Genomic DNA, 17,103 nt, shown 5'->3' on the forward strand with positions numbered 1-17,103 from the left:
CCATTCCAGAGGAAGCCAGGTCTAAACTCGTAGGTCATTGCCTGTGAGAGGCAATGGCTCCGGCCTGCCCTACAAAGCACTCACATTAAATTGCTGCCCACACAACCTTCAAAGTGCACGCACAGAGTCGTTTGTAAGGCAGGAAAAGGTGATGGCTAAAGAGGGATTAAAAGATGAGGGAGAAAACTTGTTCTGAGAAGACAAAGCATATCAAGAGACAGAAAAGCACAAGTCTGAGATGTGCAATTGTCTTCTAACAGGCCTGATAAAACAGGAGATCTGTACACTGGCTCCTGTTGCACTGCTAGAGTGAAGTCATCCAAATTGGATCAGTGGGGTTTTTTACTTGAAAAAAGACAGAAAATAATTCTACTACTTCTTGAAAGAATGGCTAACCTGCTCTGCATCAATTTGCTTTCCTAGTCCCAGGGTAATTTTTTCAAGCTTCCTTTGCTTACATGTCATAGGATTGTACAGAGCTAGACACTTGAGCACTGACAGCAAAATTTCTCTTTCTTCCTTTGCCCTTCAGCTCTTCTTCTGCCTTCACCTCCTAGCACTGGCTTCTTAACACCACACTGAGATCGATGGTTACCATGTGTGCTGGGAAGTCCAGGCATCCCACCACCCTGCAAGGACTGTGAGAAACACTGAGTCTGAGAGACAAAGTTTCGGCTTTAATACTGCATTTCCCAGCTGGGACCTGCCTGTGTGTGGTAAGCCTAGAGTCCTTTACAGGTAAAGTCCTTTTCAACAAATTATTGCCTTTAATTTTTTAAAATACATTTTCAGTAATATATCTATAGAATGAAAAGCCAAACCAGAGGGAAAGCAGAAACAGCGACAGATCAGAAGGCAATGATAATAAGTCAGCCTTCTCTAAAGGCCCAACACTTACATCGCTGGCAAAAAAAAGAGACTGGACTGTCTCTTACAAGCACAATTCAGGATTTTTCCTTGACTACACATACAAGCAAGGAAGGAAATGGGCCTTTTATGTTTGTTCTCTAGTATTTCTTACTGTTCAAGAAACAAGGAAGCCTGTTTTTATATAAGGCATTTAATAAAATCGTGTTTTCACTGTACAGCAAACCGAAATGTCAAGTTAGTATTAAAAGCATAATTTCAGAAAGTAAATAGGTAACTAAATAGGTAACTACTTCTTAGGTAAATACAAAGAATACTTTGTCCTCTGGCACTGATGGATGACTCATTGTCTGATGAACTGATGTCACATGTCAGCTTTTTTTTTTTCAGCCATGGCTCCAGTCTGTATTTTTGACTCAAGCAAAATCTCCTAGGGATAAATGTTCCAAAAGTCTCCAGAGATTTTAGGCTGAGATTCAAATATACAATTAGATGTCCAGTTCTCCTTGGTTTCTGTTCAGTACAGAGAAGATTTGATGCCTACATGTTTTAAGTCAAAAAGATTTGGACTCCTCACTGTTCCCAGACTGGTCATTGGAATGCAAGAGAGGAATCCAAGAGTCCAAGATTCCAACTCCTTGTCAAACACAGTCAAAGAAATAATGCTAACTCTGTATGAAGATTTCCTTTCTAACATGTAATTGCTCTTCATTTAATGGCAGTCACTTTAAATAGTCTGCACCTGGGTACGCAACACACTTTTGTTATTGAATGTTCAAGTGGCAAATAGGCAGTAGCACTATCAAAACGTGTTTACAGTTCAGAGACACTTAGATTCCAGAGTGAGTGAAAATGTAAAAGGTGACCAGGAGAGCCTCCATGTTTTCTGCCTTGCCTGCACCACACAGCCCTATTTAAGAGTCACTAAAAACATGAGATAGTGAATGAACTACCATTCTTAAAACTTTGGTATACTCTTAAGTATTTTCTGAATCAGAACAATAAAGATGTCTCCTCCAGAATGGGGTCCACTTCAATGAAGCACCACTCAAAGAGAAAAGTATTTAATCATATCTTTAATGTCACGTTTATTCTTCTAGTATTTTTCTGAACTGGAGCCTAAGCATTCACAACTGTATGCCCAGCCTGTGAGTGCTCATGGCCTGTGGGGAAGGGCCAAAGAATCTACAAGTGCCTTGTTAACTCACATAAGTTTTTGCCCTAAGTTTCTTATGACAATGACACAGGAACTTTGACCTCATGCTTTATAAAACTAGTAAGAGAAGAGAATAAGCTCACGGTCATTAGATGTCCCATTTAAACAAAAAGCTAAAGACAGCTAGAGATGCAGTATGAAGGAAGACGAGGAGAACATGTGGAAAACATGTGTTCAGCATGTCTCCCTCAGCCTGGCCCTCTGGCCTTTCCAAACTAGAAAAACAACATTACAAAGCAGCAGTGTCAGAAGCATGAAAGGAGAGATGGCAGGGCAATAACCCAGGTGAGAGGGGGTGAATGTGGAGGAGGAGACACGGCTTATAGCTTTAGGAAGTGGAGGAGGGGGACAGCAGAGAACTTAACCAGGGGAAGGGGCTGAGTGTGACTTCAGTGACCAAAAGTGGCAATGCAATGCTGGGGTGAGGAGTCCTTCTGACCTGTGTCAAAGAGCCTGTGCTTTGATGGCAGCCTGGGAGACCCAAGCACAGACAGTATGTTCTAGAAGAGGGCTGCAAGAACCACATAATAAAGTGTTGGAGTAAATAGCCCTTTTGGCACACCCATCATCCAAAGGCTGTTATCCTTCAGAGGCATAATGAGACAGAATGAACACACACTCAGTACACTAGCCAAGGGGGTTATCAACCTCACTAGCCATCCCAGCACTAGCAGGGTCCCTCAGATGTATTGTGTGTGGTACAGATGTATGTCAAAGGCCTTACATATGGTTGGTTTATACAGAAAGTTTTAGAAGTACATACTGTTTACCCAAGGGACTGGATTAACTTCTGCAGAGCTATTCTGGTCCACCTGTAAACACATGGACTAAAGGGCCTTATGAAAAGTAGTTACTGTGTATTTCCAAGTGGCAACATTTAAAACCTGGATATCTTGTATTATGAATGCTGGGGGTTTGTTTTGGTTTCTAAGTACCAAAAATGACAGGATCATGCTATACAACTACTGGATACAGTTATTTTTTTCCCCCAGTTCAAAGCTGTTTTTTTTCCCACCAGTCCCCTAGGGCTGAAAAAGTTATGTGTTAAACTTGCAGTATAAACTACTGCTGGCAATTGCCCTCATCCCAATGCTCTTGCTTAGATGAATAGTGAGGTCTGTATGGGACTGACCAAGAGGATGAGAGAGGAGAGGGCTGTGGCGCTCCCAGGCCTGCTTACACAGGCACCTCACAGGGTTCAGCCCAGGCACATCTACACCTTCCTTAGCTGCTGAGAATGGCACTGATGGCATCCCAGAAGCTCCCACATGAGGCATGGTCATGCCTAGTTTGAGGATGGCCTTCACACTGCACCTGGGCTGTGCTCTCAGGTTCACCATCCACACACAGACAGTAGATTGTGCCTTCAGGTTTCCTCAGGGCACCCCTCGAAGGACAGTCTAGACTAACCCAAAGGGACGGCTCAGAATAACTGAGCCTGGAATTAGCCATTAGCTCTCTTTTCTAAACTATGACTTTGACAGAAAGCAAGAAGATTTTGTAGTACAGAGCAGAAAAAAGCAGGGAGAAGCAGGGGAAAGGGGGAGGGGGCAGGGAATGGGGCGAGAGTGTGTCTGCAGCTGCTGACCATCAGATTTCAATTCAATCAACATGACTGAGTTCCAGCTCCTGAAAAAGAGAGCTTTTGACGACATATTGACATAGCCTGAACTACAGTGGTCCAAGTGGCAGTGCAATAATTATAAGGATTATATTTAATACTGCACTTAGAAATGAAGGTCTGAAACACTGTGACACTCTCTCTCTCCCTAAAAGCTGGCCAAAATATGTCCTAGGAACCATTACAGTAATACACAAAGTTGGTAGGAAAAAAGAAACATTAGAACTCAAATCATTATAAAAGGGGATCATGTGGCTGGCAGCTCAGGTCTGTTGGGAGTTGAGCAGTGAGGAGGAAAAATGAGTGTGAAAGGAAGGGCAATTGGATTTGCAGGAAAAATTGAGAGTATTTTTTAAAAGTACAGAATTAACTGGTTTAAGGAAATAAGTCGATTTATAATTAATATACTACTTACTTCTGAATTTGGATTCTCTTTGTAGCATGTTGTAGACTTCAGCCAGACTGAGGCCTGTTTGTTGAACAAAGACCAAACCCTGCAAATATTTCTTGACTTGCTTAATTCGACACATCTTGATTTCAGTGCGATTACCCATGTGTGCACAATTAAGCACATGCATAAGTGTTTCCGGGAACTGGGCCATGGAGGTAAGCGGCTGCATGTTGAACACCAAGTGTATCTAGCTTGGAAGGATGTTGAACCAAAAGCTTTCAGATAAGCAGAGAGAATGCATTTCTTTGGAAAACAAAATAATTGACTATAAACTAGCGTAATGATCAGAAATAAAAAGCCTGATTCTACATTAGGCTGATGTTCCGCAATGCCACGTCCACAGTATTTCCCATAGATGGTTTCAGGAGGAGCAAATCAGATTATAATCAAGACTGAAACTGCAGATGTTGAGATACCATAACAAAGAGGAAAAGGGAAAAAAAAGGAAAAAAGAGTGAGAGGGAAGGGAAGGGAAGAGAAGGGAAGGGAAGGGAAGGGAAGGGAAGGGAAGGGAAGGGAAGGGAAGGGAAGGGAAGGGAAGGGAAGGGAAGGGAAGGGAAGGGAAGGGAAGGGAAGGGAAGGGAAGGGAAGGGAAGGGAAGGGAAGGGAAGGGAAGGGAAGGGAAGGGAAGGGAAGGGACCCGGAGTGCCTGGAGATGGTTTCTAAAGCAACAGAACCCTAAATAAATGGTCTGATTTTCCAAAGAGAAAAACATAAACTGAACAGCCCATGCAGCATTTTTGCCAACTGTCACTGAGGTGGTATTTCTAAAATCTGGTGGAATGACTCATCCCAGAACAACAACTGTTGCCAACAAGGTCTTTCCTTCAGGTCTAGATATTTGAATAAGAGAGATACAAAGCCAAAATAAACAGAAAAATCAGGGATGGCTTCTTGTCTTGGGGTTCAACTCTGAAGCTTCCTGTGAAGTTGCTCACTCTCCAAGCTGCCTCCCCAACCTACTGAGTAGGCATCCAGGTGATCCTCTGGACCAAGGAAGGGATTGAGTAAAACTGTTTGTTAAACCAAATTCTTCCTTCTGCACTTAGTCACCACCTCTCACACCATGGATATGTGCATCCTCCTGATCCATTCCGCCCTCCACAACAGCAAACATTACCAGGGGAAGCAGGACCCTGCCGACAGGTAGCATAGGCCTCAAGTGGTTTGAGAGAGACACCCTTAAACTCAGTGGGAGCAAGCCTGAACCAAAGATTCCACTGCTGTGCAGTAACACAACACAGCCCTGTCAGCACCAATGAACGTCCTTCTTTGGCTAGTACAGAATGCAACGATTTCAAAGACGCTTTCTGGAGCAGTGTTGTTTTGCTGAATAATTTATGTCTCCAAGTCTTCTGAAAATGAGCAGCATACACTTCAGTGCTGCAATAATACTATTCAGTGGAGACAGTGCACATTATGCTCAGTAAGCTCATTGCTTAAACACTGTTGCCATGACTATAAGAAAGTGATTATACTATTGTTTACAAGAGACTCTCAGTAAGTCATTACCACAGTAGTTAGAGTGTTGCCTCAAGTCAAATTTTTTCAGAAGAAAAAAAAAATCTCACAGGTATAATTAAGTTTGTGATCAAGACAATCCATTGAAAGGCTTTGGAAACTGAATAGATCCTACAGTGAGGAACAAAAATAAGTAAGGATCACTAGTGTCTCAGGACTGTGGACTTACTGGTTTTCTGACTGTTTCATGGGTAAATTCCATTGAGAAGAAAAGCCCTGCTAACTAAATAACTGTTGTAACTAATTTTCAAGGAAGAAATAATTTATAGGGCAAGCACCAATATAGGAGTTCAACTGTGAGGGGTAATGCTATAAAGACAAACCACTTTGTACATAACATAGGGGGGAAAAAGGACTTCAAAATTTTGACTTAGAAGAAACATATGGGATTATGAAATATAGCTTTTCAGTGTCCTGGATTGAAATTGATATCTAGAACTCTTAATTCTGAATCATCTAGTGCATACACATGTACAAGAGTCCATTACATGACCTCTTTATCTCAATAATGTGCTGATGATCAATAGTTTCCAAAACTAAGAAACAATTCTGAAGCTGTCGGAAAGTCATCCTCACATTTCCTATGATCAGTAACAGGCCATGGAACACAAAGCAAAGAGATGATTAATGGAGTGCTGGACTAGGAGTCAGGAAATCTGGGCTCTGTTCCCAGCTCTGCCACTGACCTGCTGTTTGGCCTTGGGCAAGACACTTGACCTTTCTGTGCTTCTGTTCCTCCTTCCATTCTTTGTCTATCTTGTCTCTTGAGGCACTGAGCTACGCAGGGAAGAGCACAGTTCTCACTGGGTGTTTGTATAACACCTACTCTAGGGAGCTGCCTGCAGAGATCTACAATAAAGCCAGGGTATCACCAGGAAGACTCTTGCACAATTTTGTTTCAAAACAGAATGGCTACAACGAACCCTCTTGGGGTTTCTTCTGCTAGTCCAGGATCTTACCAAGTCTTTCAGGCAGCTTCAGGCTCAGGCAGCAGGGAAATGGGTTTGCAAGATCTACATCCTCACTTGTCAGAAGCACTTTCACATTGATTCCTAATTGGTACTAATTTCTCTCCACCTTGATTCAGCTGGGTTTGCAAGCACATCAGAGTTATAACTGAGTGACACAGATAAAAATAGCTACAGGAGCCATTTTTGAATAAAAGGAATTTCTTCAGGGAAATGCCAACACCTGTAGGTGAAACCACAGGCGTGAGGTATTTTCAAATTAAAACTAAAATAAATTATAATTTTTCAGTAAGTGCATTGGAATTTTGTGTAAGTTATTCAATTAAGCAATATTTCAGTGTTTTTCTCACCCTGAGCCATAAATGTGAACCATCCTCCATCACTACCAGATGGAAGGCAACACATGCAGGGCAAGGTAGCTCTCACCTGCTTTCACTGGGAGCAGCTGCGGCCTCAGAGAGAGCTGATGACTTGTATATATGCTCTCAGTTCCAATCCCACTCTGCTCCCAGTTTGCTGAAGCATCAATTACATGAAACTTGGACACAGATGACTTAATTGGGAGATTAATTTGAACAGAAATTGATGCAGAATCAGGAGCAAGTAAATTGAGAAAATATAAAGCATACACATTCATGATTATGAAGAGAAAGTCAAAAGATGCTTTTCTCTCCTAAAGAGAAGGGTCACTGCCACATCTTGCACTTTTATTGTGAATATTGGCAACACAGTGCCATGAAAACCTAGGTCTGGAGTCACATGATTATGTAAAAGACTAATTCAGGTTTGTATTTCCAATACTCAGATCTGTGGGTCAAAGGCTGAAAAGGTGATTTGAAGCTCCTCAAAGGCTTTGTCAAAGCAAACATTCAAAACCCCTGTCTTAGGCTCCATCAGCAATGAATTTGGCTTCTGAGTCATAAAACTCACCATCACATCTCAATTCACTCCACATAAGTGATAAATAGTATTGTTCATAGAAGAAACTGAGTTTCATGGAAGTGAAATAACAGGAGTAATTTGTTGAATAGACCCTAGAATCAGAGTGGAAACACTTAGATTTTAGTTTTACAGCATGCTCACCTAAAAACTGTTGCTTGAGACTTGCAGGTATTTTGGTGTAGGTATTCATGTTGGCACTACAGTACAATTAGGGACTGATTACCTACATCTAAAAGTACTTTAGAAGGACCTGACAAGGTATAACAAATTTACAAGTTGGCTCTCAGGTGGCTATAGGAAGCTTTCCAATGGGAATCAAGGGCACCAATAGTTTATGCTTTTATTTAAAAGAAAAAAGACCACAGAAAAAAAAAATCTGCATCTTAGTACTGCTAAGTTGAAAATTTGATCCAAATCTCACTGAGCACCAAATCCTTCTATTCTGCAGGCAAGACCACTGCCTCTTTCACTGCTCAAGGCTGTTCCAAAATGAAGTAGCATGATACAGGTAAGACCCTTTTCAGGTTTTCAGAAGGTGATTGAGATTTGTGGAAAATACAGACCTGTCAAGAATCCCATCAGCCTCATCCTACGCCTGCTGGGAGTAACACCACTGGGAATTCATACAGGGGAATATTGACATGCAGACCACTGGAGAGACATCAAAGAAAAAAGATTGTGTTCTTCTCCTCTTCAGAGGAGCCAGGTGGCCAAAGGTCTTCTAGGAACCATGCAGCTGATTGTGTGCCCTCTAAGGTGTTACACAGCGGTTGCTTTAATCACCTGCTTGAATTCCAGGATGGGATGGTGTCAGGTCATTTTCATGTAGATTTGAGCCTTCAGCAAAACCCAAAGTCCCATGTGCTAGTGAGACTGTACCACCAGAAAAAGCTAAAGCATAGAAGGGAAATAGTGGCACAGCAGGAGACATTTGCAAGACCACAGAGAGACTTTCTGGCCGAGCTGGCACCTCTATGCCAGTGCTTCGTTAGCTGGAAGAGCTTGCCATCTTCCAGCTCCTCCTACACCACCTAGGGAGTGCAATAAAAATGAAGCAGTGGAGACACCACCCTTCCCAAAATTATCAAAGGGACCTGGATGGAGCAATTCTTTTCCAGTAATGAGATAGCAGTGAAGTTTCAGCTTCATAAGGCAGCAAGACTTAATAAAAGCAGACTACAACTGGCCTCTGAAGAAAAAATCTTGGTAGAAGGGACTGTTGACAGCAGTTAGGAAGAGGAAGAGAGGCACTGTGGCCTTTCTTAACCTGCTGACTAACCTAGCTGTTGGGGCTTATTTGGATACTGTAACCTAACTGAGCCCCACATATTCCTTCTGCAGGGAGTGTTCTTTGCGAGGGCAGAAGCACTAAGAGCGACACGAGTCAAAGTTTCGGCAAAACAGCTTCTCTGACTCAGACATACCTTTCTAAGGTTCAGATTTCCCCACAGAAGAGCTCATATTTTTGCTAGAGTCACACTTTACAAAAGCAGAATAAACAGAAGCTGAATATCACTTTCCTTTGTTGTGGTGCTACAGAAAAGGGACTCAATTTGAGTACTGCAGAGGATGCAAGAACTCCCTCAGAGGACATGCCACAACAGCCACGGATGTTAACAAGCCCACGGGTTGGCCTTGGAGAGCACATCAAGTCCAGGCAGAGACATTGTTCTTCTGCTCACTGCCTACAGAAAATTTGGTGGTGGAAACAGTCTGTTAAACAGTTTCAGAATGGTGGAGACTTTCATTAAATATATTCAAAGTTTAAAAAGCTTTAAAAGAGGCAAGTCATTTGATGGGAGAGCTAGGCCTGAAAAGGCTCCTACATACTAGTGTAAATTTAACAAATTCACTTGTTGAAATCTTCATTAAAAACAGCTTCTATGCAGCTTCCAGGGAGTCTTCTTGATTATGGTCTGGAAAATGTTCTCACTGTTATGGGGAACAAAGATTTTAAAATGGCACCCATGTCCATCCTAACCAACTGGCTTGCAGCAGGCCAGAGGGCCCATAACAACAGGTCAGTGTTTTCCACCCACACAGGCAATGTGACCTACTCCTTTTACCTGACTCAGCTATATAAATTGGCATTATCAGAACACAGCTTTGCTCCTGCAGAAGCCCAAGGAGCAGACAGCAGTCATTTACCTCACAAACAGAACATTTCCATTGCTTTGGCCCCAAACTTTATGTCAGTCAAAAGATTGCACTCTAGTTTTGCAGAGTGGTTTGTGCTTTAATTCACTTGTTCTCACCATATTGTAATGTCACTTCAACCCATAGCTGGTCACCTTATCCTGCTTGCTTCAGAGCACTTCCAAATGTTATGTACATCTACAACCAAAAAATGCAGATATTTCTGCAGGGTACCCTGGCAGCCAACCAGCAAACAAAACAAAGAACTTGAGAGATGGGGTTAAGTGTCAATTTGGGCACAGACACTAGAGTACAATAGTTTCTTTTAAAATACTCAAGGATCTTTAACACTAGCACAGAGGAGGCCAAACCTCAGCAAACACAGTGTGGATCATTTAAAAAAAAAAATCCTAAGGAAATTAATTCAGGATCTCCACATAAAATAACTGCCTAAATTGAGGTTTTACAAGTCGGTCTTGGCTCTTGGTACCCATCAGGCAACCCTGTTTTACACTGAGGTTCTATGGAGACTGGGACAAACCCACTAACTCTTCTAGATTTGTACAGCTGTTGATGAGAATTTATGGGAGCAGGAGGAATTAACACATTCCCCTCTTCCTTGGATACATCACTTTTATGGGATTGTTTTCCCTTTTTTCACCTGCCTGTAGACTACATCTGGGGAGAAGACCACTTTCACAGTTACTTTTCCCAGTACAGAAAATATTAATGTATTTAATTGTTATTTTAAATCAATTCTTATAATGACAAATTCAGCACAACCATGAGATGGGTGAAAGTAGAACAAGCCACCTGTGACTGATGATAAACGTCACTTAACAACTCAGAGCCATCGGGGTGACGGCTGCAATGAAAGAACCTGACCAGAATAATACACTAATGCCCATGAGACAGAGTTCCCAGCTCTCATAGAGCAAAATGAGCAGTGCTCAGCCTGTGTCAGAAGGATGATGGAATGAATTGGCTGCCAGAGACTTGAAACTGCAATGCAAGAACTTTGGTATTACCAGCTCGGTGTTTAAGCCACTGAGGAATGCCCTCCAGAGCTAACTGTTTACATATAACATAAATAGTATTAGCAGAGAAGTGCTGCAGGGCATATACATACATATAGATGTATGTATAAAAGAAAGACAGAATATTTTATCTGTTCCACTCTGCACCATGAAAAGTAACAACACCATGTAAATAAACAAATGTTAGCTCTTGGGAAATGCAGGAAGGCAGAAAGTACAAAAGCTTCCCTATCTGTGTCCCGAAGAATAAATTTCTCATTCATACACACCCATATCCATTGGTCCAGCTAAAAAAATCTGACCCCCAGCCTCCAGTTAGAAAATGCTGTTGCCAAAGATACTTTCTCAAAAATCAAAGTAACACTGTTAAATTAAGGCCAAACCAAACTCCTCTAAAAACTCTCTCTTCTGCCAATTTTAAACTGCCCACTGGGAAAAGATAATTATCAAATAATAGCATCAACAATGTCAGATAATCACTTCAAGCTCTTTGATATGTTCAAGGAAACATTGTTGCAAATGTTACCAAGTGTCAAATATTTACTTTTGAGTCCAACTGTGTAAATGACCCATCCAATGCCACTAAACACGGCAGGCACATGTGCAACGATGTGTAACAAGAGCAGAGGAACCTGCAAAGCAGAGGAAACAACCCAGCTGGGTTTTGCAGACAAAGAGCACCCTGGTAGCCAGAACTCCCCAGCGAAGAGTTATGACTGCCTTTGCACTTATCTGTGTGAAGCTATGGGTGTTTGTTTTTGTTTTGTTTTGTTTTTGTTTTAATTTTTATTTTTTATTTTTACTGGTGGATCTACAGCAAGGCATGTGAAGCTTTACATTTCCCTTGGAGTCGGGTACGAGTCCAGTCTCACATGCTCAGCGTGAGACTCACACCTGTGCCCCTATCTTGTGCTTCTCTGTGCCAGTGCTGTGCCTGCCACAGCTGAAAATCAGAGCTGTCCCTTGTTTCAGGACCCTGTGCACCTCACATCTGCTGAAAGGAATAAATCTGGAATTAGAAGAATAGTACATATAAGGCTTCCACTGGATTTTCTCTTGAGAATCACTCCACAGAGGATGAATTCTGCTTAGAGATTGTTCTCTTCCCATCCATTTATAATGCACAGGACAACAGGCTTTGTCTGCCTTGTCCTTCCTCTTCAAGTACCCTTGGAGTAACTGGCAGAGATAATTCCTTTCCCAGCAATGGCTGGAGGAAAAGCAAGACTTTGTTCTTTCCTGGTCCATCCCGGCCCTCTGAATTTTCAAGAATAGGAACACAAAGCTGTACTACCTCAAAGCTGTATGACCCTCAGCCACTTGAATTCACCCCACTCAGACACCATGTGTTTTGCTATTGCTCGTTAATATTTGCAACAATGTTCTAAGGAGTTCTTGGTAAGGAGAAGGTGTATCTCCATGACACAGAGATGTGACTTTGAACCAATGCCTTTGTTTCTTAATCAGGGCAGCAAATGAAGAACGTCAGTGTCAAGCATAGAGTGGGAGGATGTGCAGTGCCACCATCACAACAATGCTGTTTCATGAGCCAGCATTTACTCAGTGTCAAAACATGGTTCAGGGTCCCAAATGTCATACTCACTGAAGAAATACACCTTGTCAGCAGGATTACCAAAGGCTAGCGTGCAAAAATGATGGGGACTTTGTCAGACATTTTGCTTCTCAAGGACACGTGTTTGTGGAATTTTCTGGGAGGTAATGCAACATGCAACATAGAGCAAAGGCTGTGCACAGCATCTCCAGCAAGCAGCGGGCTAATAGCCATTAGTGGTATTTCAGAAACAAGAACAACCTTTCTGTACTTAAATGATGAAAATCTTTCAGTATTTTCTTGGGAGTTGTTTCATTTAGCATTTCCAAATAGCTGTCTCCAGCTATTTCATAATAATAGTAACAACCAGTAACAACTAAAATTCAAAACAAACATACAAAACAAAACAAACCCACATGGGCCTGTTGCCTGATTTCAGAAAGTAAATTTTTCTGTGACATTAGGTAAAAGCTTTTTTTTTTCTTTTTTTTTTCTTCTTTTTTTTTTTTTCCCCATAAGTCAAGTGCAAGACATTACATTAATACACACTGGAAAAATAAGATAATGGCTTTCTTGATTGTGGCGAGGAATGTGGGGAGATTTAATCTGAACATTGAGTCAGGTGGAAGCGCCTAAACTCCCCTCGGACACAATGTTATCGCATTTGACGCTTACATCACCACCCTCACGAATGATGCTGAGTAACGCAGCCCCGAACGTCGATCCACGCACCGCACGGGTAAGAAGGGAGAAACGACCACAAAGGTCCCGTTTTAGCATACGTCAGGCACTAAGAAAGATAAGTTAGATGTCTGGAGCAGAGGGAGCGATCTATTTTCAGCTGTTCGAATAGCAGCCGCGGGCCTATCAGGATGCAGTCACTCCTCTCAATGTTTCGCATGTGTGCCGAGAATTAAGAGTTGGGAGGCAGCACAGCGGAGCATACGCCTTCAAAAGCGTGGTGCACTGACTGCTCGTAATAAAGTAACAGGAGACAAGGCTTCGCCTCCTTGACATGTTCAGAGCAATTTCCAGTTGAAAAAGGTCAGCGTATCATTTACAGAGCGGCAGTGCCTGGAAAACTCTCGTAACTGCTCCGCGAAACACTCTGGGTGACAATAACAACCTGAGCATCACTGGCGGGGCCGGCGCTCGGAGCTGCTTTGCAGGCGCGGGCGCTCCGCTCCGGGAAGTGCCCGCTGCCCCGGGCATAGGCACTGGCCGAGTTCCAGGGGCACGAAGTGAGCTAAAATAGGTGCCTGACGCCCTGGCGAATGGAATGGAGTGGGGCAGGGGCGACAATTGTGAGCGCGGGTGATACTCGAGCGCTACTTTTCACCCCTGCTCGGGGACGCGCTGACAGCGTCGGCTGCCGGTGCCCTCCTTAGGGATGCCCCTGTCGCCGCCTTGGCAAGGCGCGATGGCAGAGGCGCGCGACGCGCTTTTAGGTGCACAGCGCGATGTAAAAAACCCCAAAACAACGCCCCAAGCAATCCCAAAATCCCTTCGAAGCGCACACACACGCCCTCAGCCTCCCCCGAGCTCGGCGCCCGCCCACCGCTCCTCGCACACTCGATGCCACGGCGGGCGCAGCGCCGGGCCGAGCGCACGGACACGCCGGGCCCGCGGGACGGCGCGGGCGGGGGGGCGCCCCGAGGAGCGAGCGGGGGCTCGGCGCGGCGCCTCCCCGCCGGCAGCGGGCGCTGTGACTCACCGCCAGGAGCGCCGAGGCGCGCTGCTCCCCCGCCGGCTGCTCCCCGTTGATGCCGCCGTTGCCGAGGAGGTGCTGGTGGTAGTCCGGGGGCGCCGCGCCGGCTGCAGCGGCGGCGGCGGGGGCGGCGGCCGCCTTGGGGTGCTTGCCGGCCTTGCGGGCGCCCTGGCCCTGCTGCACGAGGTGGAGGAGCTGCAAGGTGCTCTCCCGCTCGCGGTCGGAGCTCTCGGCGCGGCCCCGCTCGTAGCGCCCCTCGCAGCTGAGGTGGTGCTGGCGGCAGACGGCGATGCGGGCCCGCAGCCGCTCCACGATGGCGCTGTGCACCCGGGGCGCCGCCGGGCCCCCCCCCAGCAGCCCGGCCCCCAGCCCCGCGGCCTGGGGGGGAGCCGTGTCGCCCATCGCTGGCTGCCGGTCCTGGCCCTCCGGATGGGTCGGTCCTCACTGCCGCATGGAGAGGGCGGGGGGGATGGGGGGGGAGGCGGGGGCAGCGGCGGGAGCCCGAGCCCGGGGGCTGGCGGCGGGGCGGAGGGCGGTCAGCCCCGCGCCCCCAGCCCACCCCCGCCCGGCCCCCGGGCGGTGACGGCCCCGCGGGGGGTTGACAGATCGGGGGGCGGGAGGGGGTCGCTAGGGCTGCGCCAGCATCGGCCGGCGGGAGGGGCGGGGGTCGGGGCCGGGTAGCCCCGGCCGAGGGGCGCCCGGTTAGGGGGGACGGGGGGGCTCCGCCGGGGGAGGAGAACGGGGGGAGAAAAAAAAAAAAAGCCAAATAAAACGAGCCGCTTTCTTCAAAATGAATCCCTGGACGAAGGAGCTCTCCCTCGGAAATGAGTGAGACTTGGCAGGTTTATTTGGTTTATTTTATTTCGGGGGAGCGGGGGGTGTTATTCCTTGAAGTGAAAATTTAAGGCATTGCCGTGGTCGGCGGCGCGGAGAAACCCCCGGCGGACCGAAAATCTCGTAGGTTAGCTGGAGTGGGTTTGTTGGGGTTTCTCTCTCTCTCTCTCTCTCTCTCTCTTTTTTTTTTTTTTTTTTTTTCTTTTTTTTTCTTTTAAGTCTTTAGTAAATGTGCAAATAAAGAGCCGGGGAAGGAGGAGAAAGAGGAGGAGGGTCGGGTTAGTTCAGTCTTTGTGCTTTCTTGTTTCTCTCGCCCGCTCGTTGCTGGCCACTCTGCGGCGTGGTGACTGTGTCCGGCTGGCTGCCGCTAAACTGTAGTTCCTCTAAAATTCGGAGAGACAGATCCCCCGGTCCGGAACAATGTCAGTCAGTGGACTTCCAAACCACGCTTCGCCTTCACTTAATTCAGCCACTGGATAAATCCGTATTGCTTTCAGTGCTCATCTCCCCCCTTAGTATTAAGCAGTAAGCTGCGGACCCAGGCAAAGAACTCCTCTCGCGTACTTTCCCTTTTACTCCCAGACACTGAACAGTTTCAAGTACAGTTTCAAGAAAAGCACGGAGGAGGGGGGAGAAGGGGAAGAGGGGAAACAAACAAACAAACAAACAAGCAACCCAGCCCCTCTTCAGACAGTAATTACAAACGGAGAGTTGCACTTACAAACTTCCAGCATTTTGCCCCCAGAACAGTCCAGCAGCCACTTTTCCTTTGTGTTTTTGTATATTCCATGCCCGCGCCGGCAGGCGGCTGTTTGCCGGTGGGCTGTCGGCGCTGCCGGTGCCGGAGCTGCCCGCGGCCCCTCCGTGCGGCGCGGCGCGGCGGGCGCGGAGCGGAGCGGGGGCGGGAGGCGGGTGTCACCGACAGGGAGCGCGGCCGGGGACGCGGCGCCCGGGAGGCCGGGGCGAGGCGCGGAGCCTCCCAGCGGCCACCGAGGGGAGTCGGGCCGCTGCCGCTCCCCGGGAGGTATGTGCATGGGAGGAAGCCAAGGAAATCCCCGCTCCCCTCCTCGCCCTCTACCTGGGTGCCGGGCCGGGCGCGGAGCAGCTGCAGAGGAGCGCAGCCTCCCGGGCTTTCCCTCCTCCCCCGGCGGCGAGACCTTAAGGCGAGTACGAAGGAGTTCTCAAATAAATCACGGCGCTGCGCTCCTCTACCAGCTGGATTTCTCTGGAACAGACGGCATAAGAACAAGCAGTGCGTTCTAGGGCGCTCGCATGCACGGGACGAGTGCATGACACGAGGTCAGGCTAGGGATGTGGGAGCTCCGCGCCCTGGCAGGAGCTTCTTGGGTGTCCGGGACAAGTCACGTAGCGCCTGCACTGTGGTTCCTCCCCGGGAAAGCCGCAAGGCTTAGTGTTTCTCTCGCCCGGGTCCTCTATTTAGTGCAGGGCAATTTTAGACTGCGGGATCTGGCCTCTGGAACCGACCTTGCTGCAACTGGCAGCCGCCAGGTTCTGCGTGTTGCAGTAGGTGAGCTGTAAAGGAGGATGCAGAAATAGCTGGGAGCTGGCCGGCTTTATTAAAGCAGTATGCTGTTGTACTACTGTGGCTGCATTAGCCAAATTCCCAAATACCTCTGGGAATAAAAATGGCCCCCAAGCACGCAGAGACACATCCCTGATGGAAAACCTCCAAGGTCTTTTGGGACTGTACAGCCCTTAGTAGATACGTGCATTATCTCTTTCAGTTCTGCAACGGGTCCAGTCAGAAAAAATACACAAATTTCATCTCAGCATCCTGAGACCATTAAGCTGAGGATGAGAAGAAGGAGCTGACAATAACCCTCTCAGGTGTTTTTATCCCCTTCCAAGGTCATGCAAATAAATACTTTGAATGCCAGTGATGAAGTGACACATTCCTGGGAAATCCCCCAGAATATAAAAGATATGCAGCATTAGGCATACAGGAAATATAAAAAGCCCCCACTTTCATGACCCCCATCTCCTTCATGCAGCAACAAACATGAGGGCTTATTGCAAGATGTGGGTTTCCAGGTTCTGGCTTGATGAGCACCGCCAGAACCTCCAGCGTGTTCAGAGCCATGTTTGTCTCAGCAAACGCTTTGAGACTTTGCTGAGGGATAAGGTCTGAGGGAGCGGGTTTGGGGTTGTGCTGCCTTCAGAGGAAGGCATTATTGCCAACAGGAAAAAGAGATTTTTGTTGTTATTTAACCTTGAACAACTGAGGAAGAG

At 46.4% G+C, this 17,103-nt stretch overlaps 1 protein-coding gene across 2 annotated transcripts in view; it reads right to left on the bottom strand.

Moving 5' to 3' along the window:
• MAML2 (mastermind like transcriptional coactivator 2) overlaps positions 1 to 16,210 on the bottom strand; it is a 213,315-nt gene extending 197,105 nt beyond the window's left edge. Inside the window, exons 1-2 of one of the 2 annotated variants that reach the window (XM_066175726.1) lie at positions 15,575 to 16,210; positions 14,026 to 15,236 (exon numbers count right to left, since the gene is read on the bottom strand). In XM_066175726.1, coding sequence (XP_066031823.1) covers positions 14,026 to 14,421 — 396 coding nt within the window. In that variant the 5' untranslated portion in view covers positions 14,422 to 15,236; positions 15,575 to 16,210. Of the gene's footprint in view, positions 1 to 14,025; positions 15,384 to 15,574 lie in introns of both variants that reach the window. The other variant, XM_066175725.1, reaches the window with a different exon arrangement.
• Positions 16,211 to 17,103: the final 893 nt, after the last annotated feature.

This window comes from Chamaea fasciata, unplaced genomic scaffold, assembly GCF_029207755.1.
Source record: "Chamaea fasciata isolate MVZ Bird 193981 ecotype frontalis unplaced genomic scaffold, bChaFas1.0.hap1 SCAF_2, whole genome shotgun sequence".
Classification (NCBI taxonomy): domain Eukaryota; kingdom Metazoa; phylum Chordata; class Aves; order Passeriformes; family Sylviidae; genus Chamaea; species Chamaea fasciata.